The sequence below is a fragment of the Tamandua tetradactyla genome, chromosome 3 (assembly GCF_023851605.1).
Source record: "Tamandua tetradactyla isolate mTamTet1 chromosome 3, mTamTet1.pri, whole genome shotgun sequence".
NCBI lineage: Eukaryota > Metazoa > Chordata > Mammalia > Pilosa > Myrmecophagidae > Tamandua > Tamandua tetradactyla.
Window position 1 is genome coordinate 154,864,082 of NC_135329.1, and position 25,029 is coordinate 154,889,110.

The window sequence follows — 25,029 nt, forward strand, 5'->3', positions numbered from 1 at the left end:
AAAATCAGGTCCAATGTAATCCTACTTCTCTGTAACAATATAAATACTGTAGCTTCCTTAACTTAAAAGATTTTAATAGTACAAAACTATCTGGCTATTTTCATTTGGATTTCATTATGGTAGTGTGTGGGACCAAATTTGGCTGAGTATAGGTTTTGGAACATTTTTAATGTATTACCATTTCCTTTTCTTTCCTATTTAAGAGATTTTATATTGACTCCATTCCAAGTTTGGAAGATATATGGAAATGTATTTTTAAGTATGGAAAACTGGACACTGAAAAAGTAAAAAAAAATATAAAAATACCGAAATACAAATACAGTGTGAGTATGGAGAAAAACTAGAAGCTGCCTGAAGGGACCCAATGAAATTTTGTTACACATAAAATTTCAGTGGTCAGATGAGAGAGGTACCTGCAGATGAAAAACAGCCTGTTTTCTACCTCGTGTCCAAAGCTCTTAGCCTTATTCTGCCCACATAAATTCTGTTCAACACTCCAACATCCAATCCACCACTCTCTCCTCAAGGGATGCAGAGGAAGAGGACAAGATTTCAGAAATATTCCCTATATTTGATCAGTCTTTCATTCTGCCTTTATCAGTTCGTTGTAAGGTCTTTTAGCTAACAAGGAAAGATATGGCACGCTATAGTGGGTACCCTTTCATTTGTGGGTTCACCATAAAATTAGGCTTTCACAGAATAACATTGTTCTAGTTTGCTAGCTATCGGAATGCAACACACCAGAGATGGATTGGCTGTTAATAAAAGGGGATTTATTTTGTTAGTTCTTCAGAGGAAAGGCAGCTAACTTTCATCTGAGGTTCTTTCTTATGTGGGAAGGCTCAGGGTAATCTCTGCTGGCCTTCTCTCCAGGCCTCTGGGTTCCAACAACTTTCCCTGGGGTGATTCCTTTCTGCATCTCCAAAGGCCTGGTCCAAGCTGTGAGTGCTGAGATGAGGTATGCTAAGCTGCTTGGGCTGTGCTACTTGAGCTCTCTCATTTAAGCACCGGCCAATTAACTCAAATGTTATTCATTGCAGCAGGCACACCTCCTAGCCAACTGCAGATGTAATCAGCAACAGATGAGGTTCACATGCCATTGGCTCATGTCCACAGCAACAGAACTAGGCACGTTCACCTGGCCAAGTTGACAACTGAATCTAACTACCACAAGCATCAACACTATTTCAATTCAACATCGACTGAGCTTCTACTTGGCCCTGGGGCAACAGCCACCAGAGACCTTAAGCCAAATAACCCTTAAGTTCTGCTCTCAAATAATTTATAGGCATTTGTTTCATACTGGTGCATAGTAGGGATATTTAAATATTTTTAGAACAACCTCTTACAGGTTTTCAACCTTTGTCTGGTTCCATGGTTTTCACATGTGCAACATGCTCAACTGCAACATTTTACAATATACTTTGACTTTCACTGGTTGGAGGGATGATGCACACCTCCCGAGGGAAATTTTAGAATCTTTATAAGGGGTGTGTAGCAGAAAATGTATCCCATCCCCACTCCTACTTCAAAGCTGATTTGGTAGGCCCCCTATGAAAGCAATTTGCTCTTCCCATTTTAAGAATGCAAGGTAGAATACAAATATTCTAGAGTATGAATAAGACAGCTATGTTTTTATAACTTAGGGATAAGCTTCTTGAAGAAAACATTTTAACTGAGTCTTGAAAGATAGGTAAGACTTTAATAAGCAAAATGGGAGGCAGGCCCCAAAAGTGCATTACATGAAGAGGAAAGAATAGGGTAAAGATAGAGAGATGAGAAAATGAAAGGTAAAGCTGGAGTTTAGGTTGGAAGAAGAACATTCGTATATTCCAGGACATAATTGTGACTTTGTCCACTGACTTTCCCAGGTGGACAGGACAATGATTCCATGGTAGAGCAGTGCAACCCAAGACATAGATATTTTAAGGGATCTTATTGCCAATGCCATGTCTTGTGTTTTAACCCAAGCATAGCTGGCCGAGATTCTGATCTGAACTTGGCTTGTCTTGACCATGAACTGATAAGGTTTCTTGCCTTCCCCCTCCAGGTCCTGCTGAACTCATATGCCCAAAGGTATTCTGCTTTAATTTACCTCTGCAAACTGAGAAAGACCAGGTTGAATTTAGGAGGAAAAATTCTTGATCATCCCACTCCCCGTAATCATATTTTTGCTGAACGTCCATTTCCTGGTCCACATTATGGTCCTTCCAGATACCTGGAGGTGATAAGTCCTATATTTCCAGAGCACAGCTGCAACCTTTGCATTGACTTTCCCAGAAGGACCTCTGAAACTGAGAAACTAAAAAACTGTGACATAGATATTCTACTCAGCTTTTATTTCCTGGGAGTCTTCCTCTAATAGTAGCACTATTGTCCTTTCCTTTACACAGCCAGATTTGTTATTGCTTTTTTTTCCAGTTTTTCCAAATATCCATAGGGAAAATAACTAAAAGGTAAAAGAAAAGAATAATTACATGAAAATCAGGACAGTTCTTTTCATGGAGGGAAGCTAAGGGGGATGTAATTAGGTAGGAATTTTCTACAGTACAAAAAATATTCTATTTGCTATTGGGGTGTTGGGTACATGGGTGTTCATTTTTGTATTATTTTTTAATTGTACATATAGTGCTTTATGCCATCTACTGCCCAAATGACATTCTTCACTGTTTAAAGTTTTTTTCTACTTTTAATCAAGTCTCTCAGATGACACTAATATGCTGCCAGCTTTGAAAAATAAATGAATGAATGACTAACACACAAGCATACATCTATTTGTCTAAAATGTTATTTAAGCCCTTCCAGAAGTAAGTGACTTTGGGTGAAGACCAAGTATTAGAACTTTATAATTTTGATCTTTCAAATTTTTCATTCTATCAAATGCACACATCTACTCTATTGTATTGATGATATTAGGTACAATGCTAGCTAAAGAGTTTAAATTTGAAAGTTAGTAACAATCAAATAAATATATAACAGAGTATATAATTTAATATAATTAAAAATATTAGCAAGATCTTTTTTAAACTGCTGATTATATTTTTTGAACCACAATTTGATAAATTGTGAGAGTGAGGGGCTTCTAGTTTTTATCTCTGAAAAACTTTGCTTCCTTTTGTTTGGATAGTTATCCTTTCTGAAATCTATCTAGAATTGCATGCATGCATTTTCTTAAAGATTTGTTTAGGATTTACAGTCCTGAATGCTTATAATGTTATAACGTAAAATGAATTATGCTTTACATGAAGGGTTTTGACTGATTAAAATGATAATAGAAAGCAATAACTAAAATATTTGACTAAAAGGTATTTTATAAGCACAATTTAAAAGTAATTCAATAGAATGTGACATGGACATGTTTTATTCTTTATGAAAATTTCTACTTTTATCTTCTCTAAGCAATAGGTGTAGAAGGTTAAAAAGCATTGTCAGGGACCAAATGGTGTGGCTGGCAAATGAGGAAAACAATGTGCCAATAACTCCTACAGAGATCCTGAAAATAAAGTGCAAAGAGATATCAGAGAGCAGCGCAGGTCTGGGAGTGAAATAACTGCTCTGCCGCTGGTTTGGGGCAATGATGGCGAGGCTAATTTATCACGTTGTCTCCTGGAGCATTACCATCTCTCACTTCTAAAGGTGCTTTGAAAATGTTCACTGATGAGGCTCCCCTAAAAGTCCTAGGGGTCAGATTTTGGGAGGAGAACCTGAAGTCACTCTGCCTTGTTTCCTGATAGATTCAGGCTTTCTTGAGAGAGGCAAAGGGAAAGGACAGACAGAGGTAACGTTCAGAAAGGAAGAGGGGAAGGTTTTACTCCTTATTGTTCACACCTTACAGAAACAGAAGGAAGAATCAGCCCCATTCTAATTGTGGAACTTTTCCAAAGGGATAAGAGAAAGCAGGAAGTCAGTGGTGTGAGTGTGAGACGACGTTTTCTTTGGATTTGTTTCAAAGTCCCCCAAGTCTTGAGGAAATGACAGAAAAGGACTATTTTCACTATTTTATACAATGCTCCATTTAAAAACTGACTATTCTGATCCTATGAATATTTTCTGGGAAAAAATGGTATAAATAACTAAGATTGCCTTAGACCTTGGCACAAATAGAGACAGTTGTCTCATGTTTTTTTTAATTCAGATTTTCCCATAATCAAAAATATCCCTCTCTCTGCTGAGTTTTGCTTAGAAATAGACACACTGTCTTTAATACTATTAAACACACTGAAAAACCGCAAAGAATTTTCATTTTGTATCCAATTTTTATAACATGACACAGATAGTGTTGATGATTCAAATTAATGGAAAAATGTACTTCCGATCTTTTTTACTTGACAGGTGGTGGAAAATACGTGATATAAGTAAACCGAATAATTTTGATTTAAAGAGAATCCGTTTAATGATCACATTTTAATTTCTCTCCTGAAATAACTACAAAAGCTATTTGCCTTACTGATGAGATGGTACTGTGAACTATTAACTAATGTGGTTTTGTTCCCACTTGTTGGATTACTGTCGACCCATTCAAGCAAGCAGATACAGGAATTGTCTCTAAGAGATAAAGAAACAAAACTATAAATTCTTAGTCTTTAAATTCCAAAGCCAAAGTCCAGGTAGGGGATAAAAATGGGGGAGAAAATACTTAGTCAAACTCTACCTTCCCATCTATACCTCCAAAAGATACTTATTTAAGTTTCTTATCCCATGGGCATGGATCCATGTTTTCCCCAAGAGGAACAAAGAGGACAAAATTTGCCATCAGAACAGATGAATGAGAAATTTAACTTCTGTGAATGCTTGTTCCAGCAGCAACTTTTTCAAGCCTATGGTATCAAAGGAAGACAGGTGCGGGCAATGAGGTTGAAAATACAAGAAAGATTATTACAGTCCCTGAGACAAGACCCTGCATTCTGCCACCCTCTTCACATTTGGGGTTATTTCTAAGAGGGAGGATGTGTGAAAGAATTCTGAGATAAATTCAGGGGCCAGAAGTAGTAGTGTAGAATTTAGACATGTCCCCTATCTGGAATTCTGGATGTTGGCACTAGATGAGTGTTTTCAGGGTGCAAGGAAAAGATTTCAGGTGGCTAAAGGGAATGCCAGGGCAAAGGGAGATCCTGAAGAGAACCCTACAGTTTCCAGATACTCCCAGAGACTCTGTGTGGAGTGGAAGAGCAGCCTTTTCTCTGCACATGAGAAGTGCTATGAGGAAAGAAAAAGAGCAAGCAAACTGGGGAGACCAAAGTTTTGTTGGACTACTGTCCTAAAGGGGTCAGGTGGCAGGCAGAAGGTTAGAACACCCAGAAGCCCGTGGGGTGTGCATCTCAGAAGGCTGGAGAGAGGACAGAGATCAAGCAAGAAGCAGATGCTTACCCCAAATCTATAACACTACATTAGCCCCTTGGGACTTCGATGCCATCTAAAGAAAAAGGAAAGGGAGGTCGAAACCCTAAATTAAACAGGCTTACACTGGTTCAGTTAAAATATTTGAATAATAAGTTTATATTTTCCTCAAATAGGTAAAATGGGAATTCAAACAGAAGCTATGTTTGGTCATAAAAAAATAATAGAAGTGGCATAATTTGTGCTTCTGATATGTGTTCTCAGAAATATACGTTAAAAATATTCTATTTCAAAGACTTAAATGCTTAATATAAAAAATCTGTACAATATTTGGAGACATGTTTTCTGTCAAGATCCAGAAAATCCCTGCTGAAACAGAACGGCTATTAATATTTTCATGGCTAAATCACAAAACACATGGTATTGAGCGAAAAGTAATTCGTAGAAGAATGTATATGGCATGATTCCATTTATATCAAATTTTAAAACAAGCAAAATTAATCCACAAGATTTTAAGGAATATACAAAGAGGGGTAACAGCCAAAAAGGAGAGAACATATGAATCTCTGGAATAGTGGTTAGCTCATGGGAGAGACAGAGAGGACAAGAAGCCATTAGAGAAAGTCATCAAGAGAGCTTCTAGGCTATGACAATGTGGTAATTCCTGGCTTATATGGTATGGTAGGTTTTCTCATTCCTGCTTCCTTCCCTGCCTCTCTCCCCTCTTTCTTTCCTCACTCTCTTTCTTCCCTCCTCCCTTCATTCCCTCCTTTCTTTCCTTCTGTCAACATATAATTGTCTGAATTCTTCCTTTGTACCAGCCAGTGTCCTAGAAATCTAAGATACATCGATGACAAAACATAGCTATCCTTTCTCTAATCAATCTTATTTTGTAGTGTGGGGGGGAGGAATAGACAATAAAATTAAACCTAATAGGTAAATTATGGATAAACTAGACATTGACAAGCATCATGGGAAAATAAATCGGGGTGGGGATATCCGGAGGGCAGAGGAAGCGACAGGATGCCACGTGAAATCTTAAATAGGCTTGCCAGAGGAGACTCATTGATAGATAACAACCAAAGCGGAACCCGAAAGAAGAAAGAGAGGCACCATGCGAATCGGATTCTTTGATTCCGACAGAGAGGTGCTGGGACAATGCTCTTAAAGCAGGAAATACTTGATGTGTTAAGGGAGTAAAAAAAACAAAAGAACAGTGTGGAGGTTAGTGTGACTGGAGTGGGGCAAGCCAGTGAATGGAAGAGAAATGGGGGGTGAGATCAGTGAGATAAAGATTGGGGTGTGTGTGTCTGTGTGTGCTATCACACAGGATTTACAAGCAGCAGTATGCTGCATCTGGTCCACACTGGTCATGAGGGCTGACTGTTACATTTCAGGAATTATGCAAGCTGCTTGTCAAACACAACTGTTATTAAAAATAAAATTATATGCATCTATAATTAAATAAATTGTATTATAAACAGGTCAAAAGAGCAATAAATATCTAATGCTCACTATTTCCTAACTATTTCAATGCACTTTGCAATTATCTATGCTCCTGAGGTTAACTCTGTCTGCCGTATCTGTGAGATGAGAATGTTATAAAAATGTCTGCTCATTTTTTCTCAACTCTGGGTTTAGAGACTTCATACTGGTAACTTGAAATTGGCCATGGTGGGCATATTTGCGCCGTGAAAATCATCAAGCATTACGTATCAGGGCATGATTTAGTGTCTAGACTTAAGAAAGCCACGAACGATGCTAAAAACAGATATTAAGTATAAAAATGTCATGTTTATAATGATTACATTGCAAATTGCGCTAAATTTGAGGAAATTTCTTCCAGTATTCAAGAATCATTAACCACTCAGAAGTCATTTGCATCACTGATGTACAAGTGAAGCCCTAGCATACGTCAGTGTTTTGTGTTCATCTTATTCCTTAACATAAATGAAAACATGAACTAACATTCAGATCATTTACACTCACTTGTCAGTTGCAATCATAGATCGACTATGGACACAAGAATTTGGTAAAAATCAATGAAAGCATTCTGTGAGAATCAAGTAGATATACAGAATTGACAGCAAAGACTACACATCTTTTATATCAGTATAATGCACTATAAACTTATATATCTCTATCGCTATCTATCTACCTACCTCCAACCTACCTGCCTGCCTACCTCCCTATATCTCTTCATCTGTTGATCTATCTATCTATATACATCTATATACATACTTTTTTGAACTGGTTGTTAACTCTTACCGGTACCACATTCCTTGTAGGCCACTGTGATGACTGTCCATTATAAGACACATCAACCTGGCCATGACAGATGTATGCTGTATTTTTTTATTGTTTTTTTATTACACTGTATTATTTGCCTGTGAATGGTACATATATGCTTTCATATACGCCTTTGTGGCATGCTATATTTCACTATATAAAAAGATGCTAAAAGAGAAACTACTTAAAAAGTCTTATATAATTATTGAAGAAATTGAATCAGCAAAGTAAGGAACAAAAACTAGGCTTACATGTATTTTTTTTTTTAACACAGGCAGCACTGGAAATTGAACCCAGGTCTCCAGCATGGCAGGTGAGAATTCTGCCACTGAGCCACCATTGAACATGTATTTTTACAGATAAATTCTACCAAACATTAATGTCAATTTCAGTCTCTTAAAATGAAGCTCTTTCAAGAACATGAGGAGAAACCTTTCCAACTCATTTTATGAGGCTAGTGTAACCTTAATAACAAGTCCAGAATGGCTCAGTATGAGAAAAGAAAATTATTGGCCAACCTCACTCATAAATATAGATTTTTAAAAGTCAACAAAAATAGTACACATATGTGTATATATATTTATATATTTAAAGTGAAAACATCATGATTGAATTGGTTTTAGCTGAAGAATACAAGGCTATTTCAAAATTAGAAAAACCAATAACATAATTTACTATATGAACCAATTAAAAAGAAAAATCCCATGAATTATCTTAAAAACTACAGAAAAGACATTTGATGAAAATAAGAATTATTTTTAAAATAAATTTTCTTAGCAAATTGGTTATGAATGGGAAAATAATTAATCCCATAAAGGACAATAAAAAAAATTTAGGAAACATCATACTTAATGCTGAAACATTTAACACCTTTCTTTAAATATGGACACAAGATGAGTGCTATTACCACTTTCATATCACATTGTTCTGGATAAAGTTACCAGTGCAGTTGACACAAGAAAAATAATAATAAAAGGTATATGTTTGAGAAAGAAAGAAACAAACTGTCATTATGTGCAGATGATCTGACTGACAAAATAAATGGAAATTATAAATCATAAGAATTAATAAGAGCAGTTATTCATGTTAATGGACCCAAGATTGATATTCAAAAGCAAATGTTATTTTTATACACCAATAAGAAAGACATTTACACAAGTAATAAGAAATATAAAATACTTATGAAAATGCAATAAATATTTATATTTATTATAAATATTTATATTTAAATAAATATATTCAAATCTTTAAATGATTATCATGTATAAATATTAAGTTATTATATTATATAAGTACATGCTTAATATAGTGCCTAGCATCTAGTAACACTAAATATTTTCTATCATTATTTTTATTATTATTGAAAAACAAACTTTGAGAAAAATACATGATTGATAAGATATGATATTCACAGATAAGAAGACTCATAAAGTATCAGAAAGATGATGATTTTCCCCAGATTGATATCAAAGCTATTCTAATCAAAATCCTGTCTTTTTTTTTTCTTTTGTAGAACTTCATGAGCTACTAAACCAAAAGCAGGTCTTGAAAATGTTCAAATTAACATCATCCCAAACATATTCCATAACTCTAGAGCAATTATGAAAGAAAGAAATTGCAAAAGAAATGAGGAAACACCTGTGCCTTTGAAATTTTAAAACATTCTAAATGGCAAGCTTACCTTAAGCTTGCTCTAGGTTTCCTTGTGGTTCTAAGCAGCTGTGATTTCTGCACAATGCAAGTCCTGCAGTGTGTCCTGTGCTGCTTCCTTTTCTCATTTCCTAGTCTTCTCTGAACCTCGTATTCTGGGCCTTCTTCCAATGTCAAGTCAGAAAACTACCCAGTACAGGAAGACATAGACTGTGCTCCATTCCAGACTGATGCCCAGGATGTGGGACTGCTAGAACATCACTCGTTTTTCTCTAGCACACATTCTCACAACCCCCTTGAGAAAAGGGGATAGAAAGGAGACCTGGGTACAATTCATGGTTTCTGTTCCAATCAGGACAGATTAGTGGTTCTGGTTCATCTTGGAATTCTCATTTCTAAGGATGGACCAGACTCTCAGGTGGCTTCCAAAAATAACTGCTTTTGCTATTCAGGGGCTGCTCTAAACAGAAATGTTTCTTTGATAGTTCTCAGTATGAACTTAATTCACTCCTCTATTTTAGCTCCAAGTCCCAACTGGAGCTCATGTGACAGGATGGCATTTCACTAATGAAAATAAGCTATATTATGGTACTTTAAAATGAAAAATGTACATTTTAAATAAATGTAACATAAATTTATACATTTATTTTCCATACATGATTTCCTTGGTTGTTAATAAGGGGTATCTGTCACCCCACTGACCACCAATATAGGCCAATGTGCAACTCTTTTTATTGCTGTGTTATCAGTTCCTGAGCTGCCTTGCTCTCAACATTGTACAGTGGATCTCAGATGTCAGCCTTCAAGACACTGAAACATAACTAGAGATTGGTCAAGGTTATAAGAGAATGTCTGCTCTCTTGAGGAGCAATCCCTTCTCTAGGGTAGATTCTGTTGTCCCACTAATCATACTTGCTGAGGCAAAAGAACAGGGATATGACTTGCCTTAGATTTTGAAGATAGAAGAGGAAGTTGATTCTTTTCACTATTGCCCTCTGCCTGCCTTATTAGAAGGATAGCTTCACATCTTAAAATCTGTCTGCGACTAAATAGTAAAGAAAAAGGGTGGAGATTGAATAAAGACAAGATGCTCAAGGGATGTTGAATAGATGATGAAGGCATTTTCTCCACTAAATGAATGCCACCTAGACCCAAAAAGTAAACAAAGAAATAGAGAATTTTTTTATTTTTTGAAAAGGCGACAGTAAAAAAGAAATGTGTTTTCATACAACTTTTTTAGACATCTGTTCCCAGCTCCTTAACAGAAGGATCACTAATGAAATTACTCTCTGTAAAAATATCTTGTATAATTGATGATCCAGGAGCTTTCTATCCTGGAGCTTAAGGGTCTATAACCTTTCACTGCTATAGGACTGGTGGGATGCTTTTGACATATCAGTGAAGTACAGTTAATGAGCTAATATGCTGATGACCAAACATCTGGGATTCTGTTCACAGGCTCACTGTTTTATTAATATCTCAAAGCTTTAGGTATCATATAACCTGTTTATGTTCATCTCAATATAATCCTAATAATGACACTTTCATCCTCAGCGTGTTTTACGATGAGAGGTCATAGCAATGGAGAATAGCAATGGAGAATTACAATGGTAATGTCTGATGTACATTGACTTTAAAATCAATGGTGACTTGGTGGATTTATTTTTGTAACAGATCACATTTTTCATTTTTACAATGAAATACACTATTCATACAAATGGATTGTATGTACATATATAAAGAACATATGCTAGGTATAGCCATAGTCATAAAATTAACATCTGGGTGGTTACCATCCACTCTAGGAAGTAAGATATTACTAACACTTCAATAAATTCTATCACCCTTCCCCCAGAACCACCTTGAATATCTTTTCTCTATCATTCTTTAGTTTTTCTACATGAGTATTTGAATACCTATGGTTTTGATTTTACGTTTTTAAACTTTCCATACATGACATCTCGCTATATGTCAGTAGCTCGTATATATTGCTCAACATTTTTTATGCCTTTCATCCTACTTGATGCTCATAACTAGAGTTCATTCATTTTAACAGTTGTATGGTGTGTTCCAAGATGTGAATATACCAGTTTATGAATTCATTTTCCTGCTTTTTGACTAGCATGATATTGCTATGGACGTTTTTGTGCTTATTTCTTCTCTAGGGTTAAAATATATAGGTGGGATTGTGAGAATTATGGCAGGTACAGATTCACTTTGCTAGAGACTGACAAATTTTTCTACAGTGATTCTATAAATTTACACATATAAAACTTGCAAAGTGTCAATCCTTACTCCCTGTGCTGGTTTGAAGGCATTTTTGTACCCCAGAAAAGCCATGCTTTATCCAAATTCGATTGTAGAGGCAGCTGTTCCTTTTAAACCTTATTCAGGACTATATGTTGGACACTTGATTAGATTATCTCCATGGAGATGTGACTCGCCCAATTGCAGGTATTAACCTTTGATTAGAGGGAAATGTGACTCTACCCATTCCAGGTGAGTCTTGATTAGTTTACTGGAATCCTCTCAAAGAGGAAGCATTTTGGAGAGAGCCATGAGAGAGCCACTAGAACCACCAGAGCCCACACAGCCACAGACCTTTGGAGATGAAGAAGGAAAACACCCCCAGGGAGCTTCATGAAAAGAGGCCTGGGGAGAAAGCTAGAAGACGTCACCATGTTTGCCATGTGCCTTTCCAGTTGAGAGAGAAAACTTGAACTTCATCAGCCTTTCTTTAGTGAAGGTAACCTCTTATTGGTACCTTAATTTGGATAGTTTTTATAGACTTGCTTTAACTGTTTATGGACTTGTTTTAATTTAATGACCTTAGAACTATAAACTTGCAACTTTATAAATTGCCCCTTTTAAAAGCTGTTCTGTTTCTGGTATATTGCATTCTGGCAGCTAGCAAACTAGAATACTCCCCTCTTCATTTCATACCCAGGATCCAATCTGTTAGCAATTCTTGTTAGTTCAACTTTCAAAATATACCCAGAATCCAATTCCTTTTTGCTACATCCACCCCTTAACCCTCCCAACTCAAACACATTAGTTCAAGCCACCATCTTTATCTATCCAGAATTTACACCCCTCTCTCTCCCTTCACATTGCCACCTGGTCCTCGCCCCCAGTATCTTTCTCCTGGGCTTGAATGACAGCCTCATTCTGGACTCCTTGTTTCCATCTTTGCCTCTCAAACAAAAGAATATTTTCCTTTCTAGAGCTAGAGTAATCCTCTTAAAACCTTAGTTTAGATCACTTTATTTTTCTTTTCAAAATCCTACTATTGTTTCCAGTTTCTTGGAGGCCAAAACCAATAATCTGGTACCATTACCCATTTATCACATTGCCTATATTCTTACCACTTGCTCAGTTTCCACAGCCTTTCTGGCCCACTTGTTATTCCTTGCATGTCAGGCAAGCGCCAGTTGCCAGGTATTTCACTGGTCATTCTCTGGGAAAGTTCTTTCCCTTGAATCTCTGTAAGGATCGCTTCCTCACTTCCTTCAGGTCTTCGTTCTTATTATCCCATTCTGAGTGAGGTCTTTCTTGGTCACCTAATTTAAAATTGCATTCTTGCTTAATACCATTCACTCTTTATGAGTATAGGAATTTTTGTCTATTTTAATTTTTCACTATATTACTAATGCTTAGAGTGTGGCACATAGTTGAAATGTGATAAATAATTATTATAGTAATAACAGTCAACTCTTTTGAAGTGTTTACTCTTCTAGACACTTATTAGCAACTTACGTAAATAAACTCTTCTAATCTCTCAGAAACCAATACAAGGAAAAAGACAAGGTAGAGGTTGAGTGTCTCCTCTCAATAGAAAACAGTAGAAAACCAGATAATATTAATAAAGATAACTATTCCATGGCCCTGGAAGCTGCAACTGGACACAGTACATTGAAGCACATTTATTCTTGAAAAATTGCTCAAGCTTCAGACCAGAACAGCATTAAGCTGCGGCCTTCTAATTGGAGTTGCTTGCAAATCCAACCCCATACCCCTTACCCAGTTCCCCAGCCAGCTTTGGGATGGCAGCTAAAACCAGCTTTGCTGCCCGACGTGGTTGACTCAATATTTAGGGTTGGAAGAGAGGGCAAAAACCCATGGCTTAGCCAGCAAAAGGTGATTGATTTAGTTTAGAACAAATGGGGAAATTTTGGAGTGACCAGAAATTTAACAGGAAGAGCCTAGAAATGAGAGAGCCATAGATGGATTGAAATAGCTCTCTACACATCTCTGGCTGACTGGGAAACTAAACAAAAATGAATTAATCTAAGAGAACCCAGAAGTAAATGAAAAGTAAGAAAGAACTGAGAACTGACTAAAAGTTTCAGGGCATAGGGTGGAAACCTATGCTCTAGAGGTGTTTAAATACAACATCTACCCTATCATGGGCTGATTAACAAACTGCATTGAATAGGGGTAATCCTAAGGTAAAAACAAACAAACAAACAAACAAACAAACAAACAAAAAAACACTGAGCAGAGATAGCAGAGGCTGCACCCTGCAGCTTATGTTCAGACCAGCTACTAAAATAAAGACATTGTACCCATACTCAGGAAATAGAAATAGAAACTGACTCTGAGTGGGACCAGATGGTTGGGAGGTGTGGACAATGACTTCAAACATTTTAAATAAATTTTAAGAATTTAAGGAAAACATGCCTACATTCTATGAATAAATAAAAAAAATCAAGGAAATAAATAATAAAAAAGACCAAATTGAAATTCTAACATTGAAAAGAACAATAGCTGAAACGAAAATTTCACTCATTGAATTCAACAGAAGATTTGAGAAGAAAAGAAAAGATCAGTGAAGTTGAGGATAGATCACCAAAAAGTAACTAATCAAAGAAAAGAAAAAAGATTAAAGAGAATGAACAGAGATTAGAGACTTGTGGGACAATGTCAAAAATTCTAACATTGCTGGATGCCTTAAAGGTATGGGGGAAACACTCCTCATCTACTCCACTATGATACAATTGGTGGTTTTTCTCTTTTTCTCCTGCTTTCTCTTCTAAGGGAACCTGGAGTGTCTTATTCAGGTGGCCAGTGTAGTATGCCTACCTTAGTCCCTTCCTCGGCTTCTCCCTCTTGGGAGGTAGGCAGCTGCAGGAAACTGAATTGTGCTCTGCTCCTCCCATGAGTTTAATGGAAGCACTGCCTGTAATTGGGTAAGTAATTTTGTCTAATGCTTACACTGGGTATTAAAAAGCACATTGCTTGCTGAGTGAAATCAGCCAGAAAGAAAATGACAAATACTGTACGGTCTCACTAATATGAACTAACATTGATAATAAGTGAACTTTGAGAGTTGAAGTTAAGAACACAGGTTATTGGGAGATAGAAATAGGGTAGAATGTGGGTATTTGATGCCAAAGAAACACAGATTGTGCAAGAGGACTGATTATAAAAATTCAGAATTGAATAGCACAATACTACTTGATTGTAGAATAATAATATAAGTACTCTGAATGAAGATGAATGTGAGTATGATTGAGGGGGAAGGGTTGGGGGCCCGCATAACATCAGAGGGAAAGATAGAGGATGAAGACTGAGACAGTATAACTTAGGAATGCTTGGAATGGACAATGATGGTGATCAAATATACAAATATAAAAAAATATATATACAAATATTTTTGCATAAGGGAGAACAAATTAATGTCAAAATTGCAAGGCATTGAAAAGGGGTGGTGTACAATCAATACAAGCTAGAGTCTATAGTCAACAGTAACATTGTATTATGCTTCCACTAAAGGTAACAAAGGCATTATGCCAAAACTAAGTGTCAACAGGCAGGGGACATGGGAGGGGGTAATCCATATTTTGTGGAAGAAAAAGAAATGTCTTCATATAGATTATGGTGGCAAAGGCATACCTATATACTTAGGTTGGATTGTATGATGTGTGAATAAACTGTTTAAAAACTAACAAAGAGAAAGAAGTGCTAGAGAAAATGCGGATAAAGAGATGTACCTATTCACTGTTGGTATGGATGCTGAGAGGTGCAGCCCCCTGAAGGGGTGTGATGGTTCCACAGGAAGCTAGGGGTGGGTTTGCCATATGATTCTCAAACCCAGTTTCTTAGTATATACCTGGAGGAACTGAGTGTGGGGACATGAATGGACATTTGCACACTGGTGTTTATGGCAGCAGTATTCATGATTTGCAATGGATGGAGGTAGTCTAAGGGTGTAATGACTGAGGGAAAGAAGGGGCAACTGCAGTGTTTACAAACAATGGGCTACTGAGTGGCCAAAAGAAGAAATGAAATTGTGAGGCATGCTACTAGGTATACGAACCTTAAGACTGTATGTTACATGAAATGTCAGAAACAAAAAGACAAATATTATCATGACTCACTCATACGGACTAACTAGAATATAAATCTTTGGTGAAGTAAAGTCGACAGTGTGGGTTATAAGGTTGGGGCCTATTGTAAAGGGCCCTAGATTGTAAGCTCTTACAGTAGTCACATATATTCAGGAGTTGTAACTGTCATTTCTAAATTCTGAGATACTGAGCTGTTTGTATATAACCTGGCCATTCCTGGAAACTTTGAGTATTTATGTGACACCGAGACTTAGAGTTAGAGTCTGAAACTATGAAAGTCAGCAGTACCCCATACAGGAACTGTTTAAAAAGTTGAAAAAGTGATCAGCCTTCAACTAGAGATACAAATGAAGCTGATCTGGATACGACTAAGGTAAATCAGAATACAGGGTAAAGGATGATATGGTCCATATTTTAAAACTTCAACTTCTGCTCTTAATGTGAGACCAAAGGGAGAGATTTTAATTTGATACAAAATTTATATTTCAGGTAGCACATTACTTAATTTAACTTGTATGGTCAATTAGCTGAACATCATAAGTACATGGAATATTGAATAGGGCATGAGATCTTGTTGTCTTGTTGAGGTTAGTGTGGTGCCCTGATATATCCCAGAGTAATTTGGGCAATGACTGGGGAGAAAGGAGGAAATATTCAACTTCCCCATTTGGGGAATTCCTGATACTCTTGCAAGCAGTGGGGACAACCAAATCCGCAGCCTGAGCCCTTGATCTTAGAGTTAACCCCTTAGAAACTTATTCCTGCAAATAATAAGCTAAGCCTACTTATAATTAGGACTACAAGTCACCCCCAGAGAATCTCTTTTGTTGCTCAGTTGTGGCCTTTTTCTCTAATCCAACTCAGCAGGTGAACTCACTGCTCTCCCACCCATACATGGGACACGACTCCCAGCAGTGTAAATCTCCCTGGCAATGCGGGCAAAACTCCCAGAATGAGTTGGGACTTGGCATCATGTAATGGTGAAAGCTTCTTGACCAAAAAGGGGAAGAGAGAAATGAGACAAAATAAAGTGTCATTGACTGAAAGATTTCAAACAGAGCCAAGAAGTTATCCTGGAGGTTATTCTTATGCATTATATACATATCGCTTTTTAGTTTATGCTGTATTGGAGTGGCTGGAGGGAAGTTCCTGAAACTACTGAGCTGTGTTCCAATGGCCTTGATTCTTGAAGATGACTGTATAACAATATAGCTTTTACAATGTGACTATGTGAATGTGAAAACCATGTGTCGGATACTCCTTTTATCTAGGGTGTGGACAGATAAGTAAAAAAAATATATGGATAAAAAAATTAAATAAATAATAGAGGGATGAAGGTTAAAATAAATTGGGTAGATTGAAGTACTAGTGGTCAATGACAGGGAGGGATAAGGAGTATGGGATGAACAAGTTTTTTCTTTTTATTTCTTTTTCTGCAGTGTTGCAACTGTTCTAAACATGATCATGGTGCTGATTTATGAAACTGCACGCTTAATCTCTATTTCCAGTGCTATGGTGAACTAGACAAGCTTAAATAAATATCTCATGGTGAAAACAACTGTATGTGCAAGACAAAATCTTATAAGAGTGCTGGCAAAACCCATAGTTTTGAAAACAAAACTATGTGATGACATTGTGAGCCATGGATTGTATACTATGTATGGACAGTACATGTGTGAAGATTTCTCAATAAAAATATTTTTTAAAAAAGCCTAGAACTCCTAAGAATTTAGGAGTAAAGCCCTCTCACTTTTCTGAATTTCTGTTAAGGTTCTGTTTAGTTTCTGAACTGTCACTTAATTTCTTGCCAGCACTCTTATAAGATTTTGTCCTGCATATGTAGTTGTTTTCACTATGAGATATTTATTTAAGCTTGTCTAGTTCACCATAGCACTGGAAATAGAGATTAAGTGTGTAGTTTCATAAATGAAGAGAATCAGGTCTTATTTGACTTGCTCAAAATGTGTGCACTATACACAAGTATCCCTGGTAAATTGCATATCAAAATGCTTTATGATTTGACTTTGTTTAAAGCCAGACTGTCTTGTGCAAATCTTGGTTCTGCATTTTCTAATTGTAGGACAGAGTTATTATTACTCCATGCTAGAAATGTAAAATGAGACTTTACAAGGATCTGAAATTTATTATGGTCCTCTCAGCACCTTGTTAATGAGCACAAACTCTAATAATTTTAATAAAAATGATAAAAAATCAAATGAGAATGAATTGGTGTCTGATATTTTAGTACTTCAACCTACTCCTCATGAATAAGTTATGACTCAGGGCCTGGAGGAAATTAGTCTCATTGTGTTCTTCACTATATTTCCATCTTTTCTTTCCGTTTGAGTTATGGGCTGTCTATATAATGCTCGTGTTTTTGTAATACACATTACAAAATATATAATGGGAAATAAATTTTCATGAAATGCTTTCAGATAATTTTCCAGGACCCAGGATAATATATACAGAAATCAGTAATTTCAGTTCTTATAAGGTTATTCAGTCCAATTCATTAAATCTGTGTGAAATTCAGCTTTTCTGTGAGTTGAAGGGATATCTGTGCTCAACAAAATACATGTTGTCTTCTTATGGAAGACGGTGCCAGAAAGTTTATTAGAAAAAGAGTAATTTCAGTCCCTAACCTAACTCTGATGAAGGGTTCTTCTTCACAGTTTTGGTTCCAAGCAATGGAGATTTGGGAAATCACAGACCACTGTTGAGCGGCCATTGCCCAGCCCTCATCTACTCCCACTTCCTTCTCTGAGGGGATCTCTATCTCTCTCTCTCTCTCTCTCTCTTTCTCTCTCTCTCTCTCTCTCTCTCTCTCTCTCTCTCTCTCTCACACACACACACACACACACACACACACACACACACACACACTAAGGTGCCATCCTCTGGCTTCCAGCTTCGCTTACCCCCATTTTCTTTCCTACTTTGTGCCACTCCACAACCTGGGGGAGATGTTAAGTTTAATGAAAAGGCCCGGCCAGACCTTAGATTTGGAGAGGAACAAGAAGCCCCAAATCAGAGCAAGAATTCTCAGTGGCAGAGACCCCTTCCCTAGAAGTGAACAAAAAACACACTCCAACAGTATACACTGATGTCTCTTTTAGCCTCTAGTGTCCAGCCCAGAAGCAGTTTTTGGCCACCTCAGGAGAGAGGCGGTGGTGGGACTTCTCCCTCTGCTCTTTTGAACTCTGTGCTATGTAACTGACAAGGAGGTTTGCTCTTCATGGACTTTATTCTGTAAAATAAAGGGATCATTTGCTGAAAGTTTCTGTTGTGCCATGAACTTTTGCATCCATGATGCACCATTGTAACAACTTGTTCCACAATGGGTTGGTGCTTGGGATTCACTGTTAGTTACTTTAATCAGATTGCTGAGAAGATATTTTCAGTTAAGACTTTCTTACCGGAGAGTGCATTGGTCAACTGGATTAACTGGATTCATTGAAGGTGAATACTTCAACCCAATTTTTTCAAACTTTGTTGAAAGATTACAGCAGTGTGATAGGAGGTACCTAGGGCTTTAGTGGGAGAAACCCCAGCTAAAGAATCAGACAGTTCTGCCTCTAGTGCCTCAGAGCTGTGAGAGCCTCAATTTCAATGTGATAAATGGGGGAAAGTATGTACTTCAGAGGATTGCTGAGAAGGAAATGGGGTAGTGACATAAAATGTGGGGTACATAGAAGGGATTTCATACATCTTGTTTCCTCATATTTATTTGTTTTCCCTTCTGAATAAATATAATATTCAAATAGAGCAGAGCTTCAGTATTCATTCATTAAATAATCTTGAAAAACTTGCTATGTGCCAGGGACATATGATAATAAGAAAGATGAAGTTCCTACTCTCAACATGCTTCAATGTTTCAATGGGATGAAATATTTGGTAACCAGGTATCTGATAAGGGTTTGATATCCAGCATACATAAAGAAATTCTACAACAATAAAAGGACAAACAACCCAATAATAAAATGAGCAAAAGAGATGAATAGATATTTCTCCAAAGAGGAAATACAAATGGCTAAAATGCACATGAAAAGACGTTCATCTTCATTAGCTATTAGGGAACTGCAAACAAAGCAATGAGATATTATCTCACACGCACTGGAATGGCTGCTATTAAACAAACAGGAAACTACAAGTGTTAGAGAGGATGTAGAGAAATTGGAACACTTATTCACTGCTGGTAGGACTGGTACAGCCATTGTGGAAGACAGTTTGGCAGTTCTTCAGAAAACTAAATACTGAATTGCCCCATGACCTGGCAATTCTGCTACTCAGTATACCCCAGAAGAATAGAAAGCAGAGACATGAACAGACATTTGCACATTGATATTCATAGCGGCATCATTCAGAATTGCTAAAAGATGGGAATGATCCAAGTGCCCATCAACCGATGAGTGGATAAACCAAATGTGGTGTAGACGTGGGATGGAATATCATTCTGCAGTAAGAAGGAACGAGGTCCTGAAGCGGACGACCACATGGATAAGCCTCGAGGGCATAATGTTGAGTGAAACAAGTCAGGCACGAAAGGAAAAATATTGTAGGATTTCAGTAATATGAACTGACTAGAATATACAAAATCATAAAACATAAAATATAGGCTACTAGAGATAGACAGAAGCTAGAGAATGAGGAGTGCTTGCCTAGTATGTAAAGAATTTTTATGAGGTTGAACGTAAATGTTTAGAAATGCATAGAAGTGATGGTAGGTTGTTATTGGGCTAGAGTGCTGAGTTGTGGGTGAATTTGGTTGAAAGAGGTTATTTAGGATCATGTATGTCTCAGAACGAAGGCTAGATGTTAAAATACGGGATTGTATAACACAGTGAACCGTGAGGCAGATGTTGTTTAATAGTATAAATATAAATAACTTGTTTCATGAATCAGCACAAATGCATGACACTACTACAATGACTTAATAATAGAGTGGCATATGGGGAAAAGTACCTATTATAAGCTATGGGCTACAGTTAACAGTAATATCTTAATAATTCTTTCATCAACAGTGACAAATGTACCATACCAGTACTAGGGGTCAGTAATAGGGGGGATAAGGGGCATGAGGTATTTGGGGTTTTCTTTTTTGTGTGTCTATTATTTTTCTTTTTTGAGCAATAAAAATGGCTTAAAATTGAGTGTGATGATTGCACAATTAGGTGACGATGCTGTGATTCATTGATTGCATACTTTTGATAGATTTTATGATATGTGAATATAAGGGCAGTGCAATAATGACTCAGTGGCAGAGTCCTCGCCTGCCATACCAGAGACCTGGGTTCGATTCCCAGAGCCTGCCCATGCAAAAAAAAAAAAGCAATATGGTATGTGAATATATATCAATCAAACTGGCAGTTAAAAAATATATATAATGGTGTTTGCCCTGCTGAGTTTCAGACTTATTTTTGACCCATAATCCCTGTTTTCCTTCTAATTTCTGCCTTCTGTAATGGGAATGTTTATCCTATGTCCGTCCCACCATTGTACATTGGAAGCACATAACTTGTTTTCTAGGTTTTACAGATCCACAGATACAGGGGAATTTTGCCAAGGATGAACCAAATCCATAAGTGATTTTGATGAGATTTTATTCTTAGCATTGCTATTGAAATGATTTAAGGCTTAGGGGGATGTGAGATGGAATGAATACATTTGGCATGTGGGAAGAGCACATCCTTTTGGGGCCCAGAGGACTGACTGGCGACTGAATTGTGTGCCTCAGGTTGGACGTGTTCCTCATCTTGTTCCACATTCTGGTGGGAGTGGATGCCTTGCAAATGAGATCTCTTTAAGATGTTCCTTCAGTTGAAGTATGGCCCCACCAAATCAGATTGGGCTTTAATCTGGATTACTGGAGTCCTTTATAGGTAGAGTAAAAGACAGAGAGAAAAGCACCACCACGTGCAGGGTCATGTGAGAGAAATGCCAAGGACCACGGACCTGCACCAGAATGCCACAGCCCTCAGGAAGAGAGCATCACCTTTCACTGTCTTGATTTTGGACTTCTCAGCCTCAAAATTATAAGCCAATAAATTCCCATTGTTTAAGGCAATCCATTGCATGGTATGTTTTAGTAGCTGGGAAACTAAAACCCCTCTGAAAGAGAATGGACTGATTAATTCAAACCAACAAATAAATTAGAAACAACTGTAACTAGCTCTCCATCTGACTTCTTTGGGGGCAGATTTCTCCAATTCATGAGTGAAACTGTCAGCCAAAGAAGTAACTTAGTAAAATGAAAAAAGACTCCTGAATCTCTAACAACAAGTGTTATATTCTCAATGCAATGGAAAAGCCACATGCAAAAGAAGTAATACACAGGCTCAAAAGCATCCCAAATAAGCACAGGAGCCTACTGTACCACATAAAGCTTTGTCACCATTTTATTGTCCCATCCTTCACACCCACTTCTCCACCACCCAGTGACATACATCTACAGCCAATGTGGCATAAACAAAACAGTATCTCTTTTTATCTAACAGATAAGCCAACTATTTAAGAACCATCAAGAGATAGCCACCTCCAACTACCACAAAGGGCAGTCATATTTTATGGAAGAAGAAATTCAGGGGAAAATTTTTTTAAATGTCAGAGGAGGATTGAAGACAGAAAGAGATGGCAGTAAGGCATTATAAACAGTCATACCTTGTGCAGCTAACTCTTTCCACCTCCCTTTATTCTGCTGAATGATGTCTACCAGGTTGTTTTTGAAGCTCTTCAGGTCCACTGTTGCGAGGGAGTAGTCTGTAGAAAACAGCCCATCGTTTACGGTGGTTTTCACATTCAATCGTCTTAGCGTGTCAGCAACATGGACACCTCCCAAAGAGCTTGAGCTACCAATAACAACAAAAGAAACATTAGGATTTGGGATGAAAGAGCAGAGCTGGAAAAACTCCACACAACCAATTGAAAAAGCTTCAGGAGCAGGGGCTCAGGTACAGTTCTAAGCACAAAGACATGCAGCCCGCCTTCATCCTTTCCCTCTCCACCTGGAGAAGACCAAAATGGAGGGACTCCCAGAACAGCAGGTCAGGGTCCGTACGTTCACAGGTGGCTGGGTCCTGTTGGGAATAGAGTTCCTGAGCAGCAGAGCCTTGGGTCAAGCTGCCTTTGTGTCACAGAAGGGGCACCATCATTCTGGAGCCCAAAATGAGGTACTTGCCTCATCCTCCGTGCTTAAATCACCAGGCTAAAACTTGGTCTTTTTCAGGTAGGACATTTCCTCAGTTTTTTCATTAGGGCAGTATTTAGGAAGTCTGTTGGTATGTCATTATAAAGAGTTGTGGCATCAGAGGGGCAAGAATTAGCATGATTATGCTACAACTGGACAGTTTACATAAAATAAAAAAAAAATAAATTCATCAGTGAGAATATCAAGTTTGAAATAGTTTAAGTTCTCTATATAATGGGTTTTGCTATTACATGTTACACAGATCTGTTGGATTAATGTAAGCTAAAAGGCTAACTCTGATACAGGCATCTTACTAGGTATACAAGTGGGTTGTGATTGATTTGCTCTTGGGTAAACCCAAACCATCCTCGCCACCACGCCAATGCCTGCCAGACAGGTTACTATATCCAGAAAACAAAACATACTTGTGCAATGAAAACGCAAATAATTTTATTGCCCTGGGTATTAAATGCTACTTTGTACAACCCCTTAATACTTTGAGATTTTTCATGGCGGACTTCATTTCTTTACAAAGGCAGATGCAATATAATACAAAGCCACTAGATGGCAATACTACCTAATACTTCTTGAAAGAATTTCCTGCCTAGATGTAATAATAATCATAGGTAAAAGGTTATTAAACTTCACAAAGATGAAAAATGATGCAAAAACAACAATAACAAAAAACAACCCAAACCTGTTTGTCCCAAAGGAAGCAGCTTCAGATTTTGAGGCTTCCTCTATAAGAGGAATAACAATTTTCTCTGTTGAGTCGGTCAGAAGAGAAAATGTTGGCTCTACTATGAAATCAATGAAACCTAAAAAAAAAGACAAATTCACAATATTACAGTGTTCTGACTTCTTATATCAGTGACAGGAAAGGTTCTCTGATGCTTCTAGTGTTGGGAAATATGAATTACAATATTGGCTTCACTTCCCCCTGGATATCACATACATGTATGTGATACAATATGACCTTGTTAACTCACATCTATTGGCTTTCTTATTTTATATTCAGCCGGATACTGTTATTAATTACAAATTCAGACCTACCAAGACTGGATATACATTTCCTCTCTCAGTGAGAAGTATAATAACTTTTTTGAAAGGTCTCTTCTTGCTTGTTGACTTTTACTATTGACAAACAAGATAAAATGTCTAGGCTCCAAAGAAACTAAATAATTGAAGTTTTTTTCTCAGGCCACAAGCAGGCAGCCTTTTTTTTTTTTTTTTTTTTTTTTTACTGTATTAGTCAGAGCCTTCTGCCAGTGCATTAATATTTCAAATTGCTGTTTATTATTCGCTGGATGTAAAGTGTTAGTTCACAGTGTGTGGGCGTGTTCTGTGCAATCAGCGAAGAGAAGGGAGACATCTCTGGGAGTCAGCATTAATCCTACCGCTTCAAAGTCAGGATTAAATAAAGACTTTACATTGAAAGTACTTAACGCGATAAAAAATGACACAGAGAGAATGGGGCATTGTCCTTTGGGGCACTTACTACCCAGTGTTTAGGTATAGGAGGAGACAAGCTCTGTGTATACTTTGAGGCCTCGGAGGTCTCAGTGGAGGAGTGGTGCTTAAAATCAAGTACTAGTTGCCTTAATACCATCTGGGTGCAAAGGATTACCATCTGAATACAGAATAACTGGAGGGAGGCTTTTCAGTGAATAGTGTAATGGGAGATATGCATAACTGAAGAGTATTTCATCCATCAGATGCTCAAAGTAACTCACATTTTAGGTAACTGGATTAGTCATAGGATATATTAAGGTATATTTTTAATTCAGAAAGCCTTGCTAGTTTTGTATTTTACTGATAGCTTCAGGTAAAAGCAGTCAAATGGCCATAGAGGTGCTATTCCTATGGGTTATATGTCTGGAATAGGTAGATTGTCAAAGGAAACCTCACTTCTACTAACGTGGCAGCAATTTATATTGCAGCAATAAACCTGAGAAACTTAGATTCTTATCCATCTGCCAGATGAGATCCTTAGCCTGCCACATTCATACCTGCTAAACACCCATAGGAACCTGTATTGTGTTCCCTAGGAAAACAACTTTGGCATTTGGGTGAGAAGGAGAGAAAGATCAGAATGAGAAGCTTCCCACAGCTGATGGCTGCCAGGTGCTATTGGAGTACAACTACCAGAGACAAAATAAGAATTTTTTTTCCAATAGAGCGTGAACTAGTACATTAGGCACACTAAGCAAACTTAGTAAT

General features: G+C 37.3%; 1 protein-coding gene across 14 annotated transcripts in view; it reads right to left on the minus strand.

Annotated features, from left to right (window-relative positions):
• PDE1A (phosphodiesterase 1A) overlaps positions 1 to 25,029 on the minus strand; it is a 371,779-nt gene that overhangs the window by 23,421 nt on the left and 323,329 nt on the right. For 4 of the 14 annotated variants that reach the window (XR_013172924.1, XM_077154369.1, XM_077154370.1 and 1 more), the window contains exons 12-13: positions 23,507 to 23,627; positions 22,284 to 22,471 (exon numbers count right to left, since the gene is read on the minus strand). Coding sequence is in view for 6 of the 14 variants with exons in the window: in XM_077154369.1 (XP_077010484.1) it covers positions 22,284 to 22,471; positions 23,507 to 23,627 (309 nt within the window). In the remaining 8 variants the exon portion in view is untranslated. Of the gene's footprint in view, positions 1 to 1,705; positions 2,450 to 12,471; positions 12,837 to 21,204; positions 21,498 to 22,283; positions 22,472 to 23,506; positions 23,628 to 25,029 lie in introns of those variants that run through there. The other 10 variants (XR_013172922.1, XR_013172921.1, XR_013172923.1 and 7 more) reach the window with 8 other exon arrangements.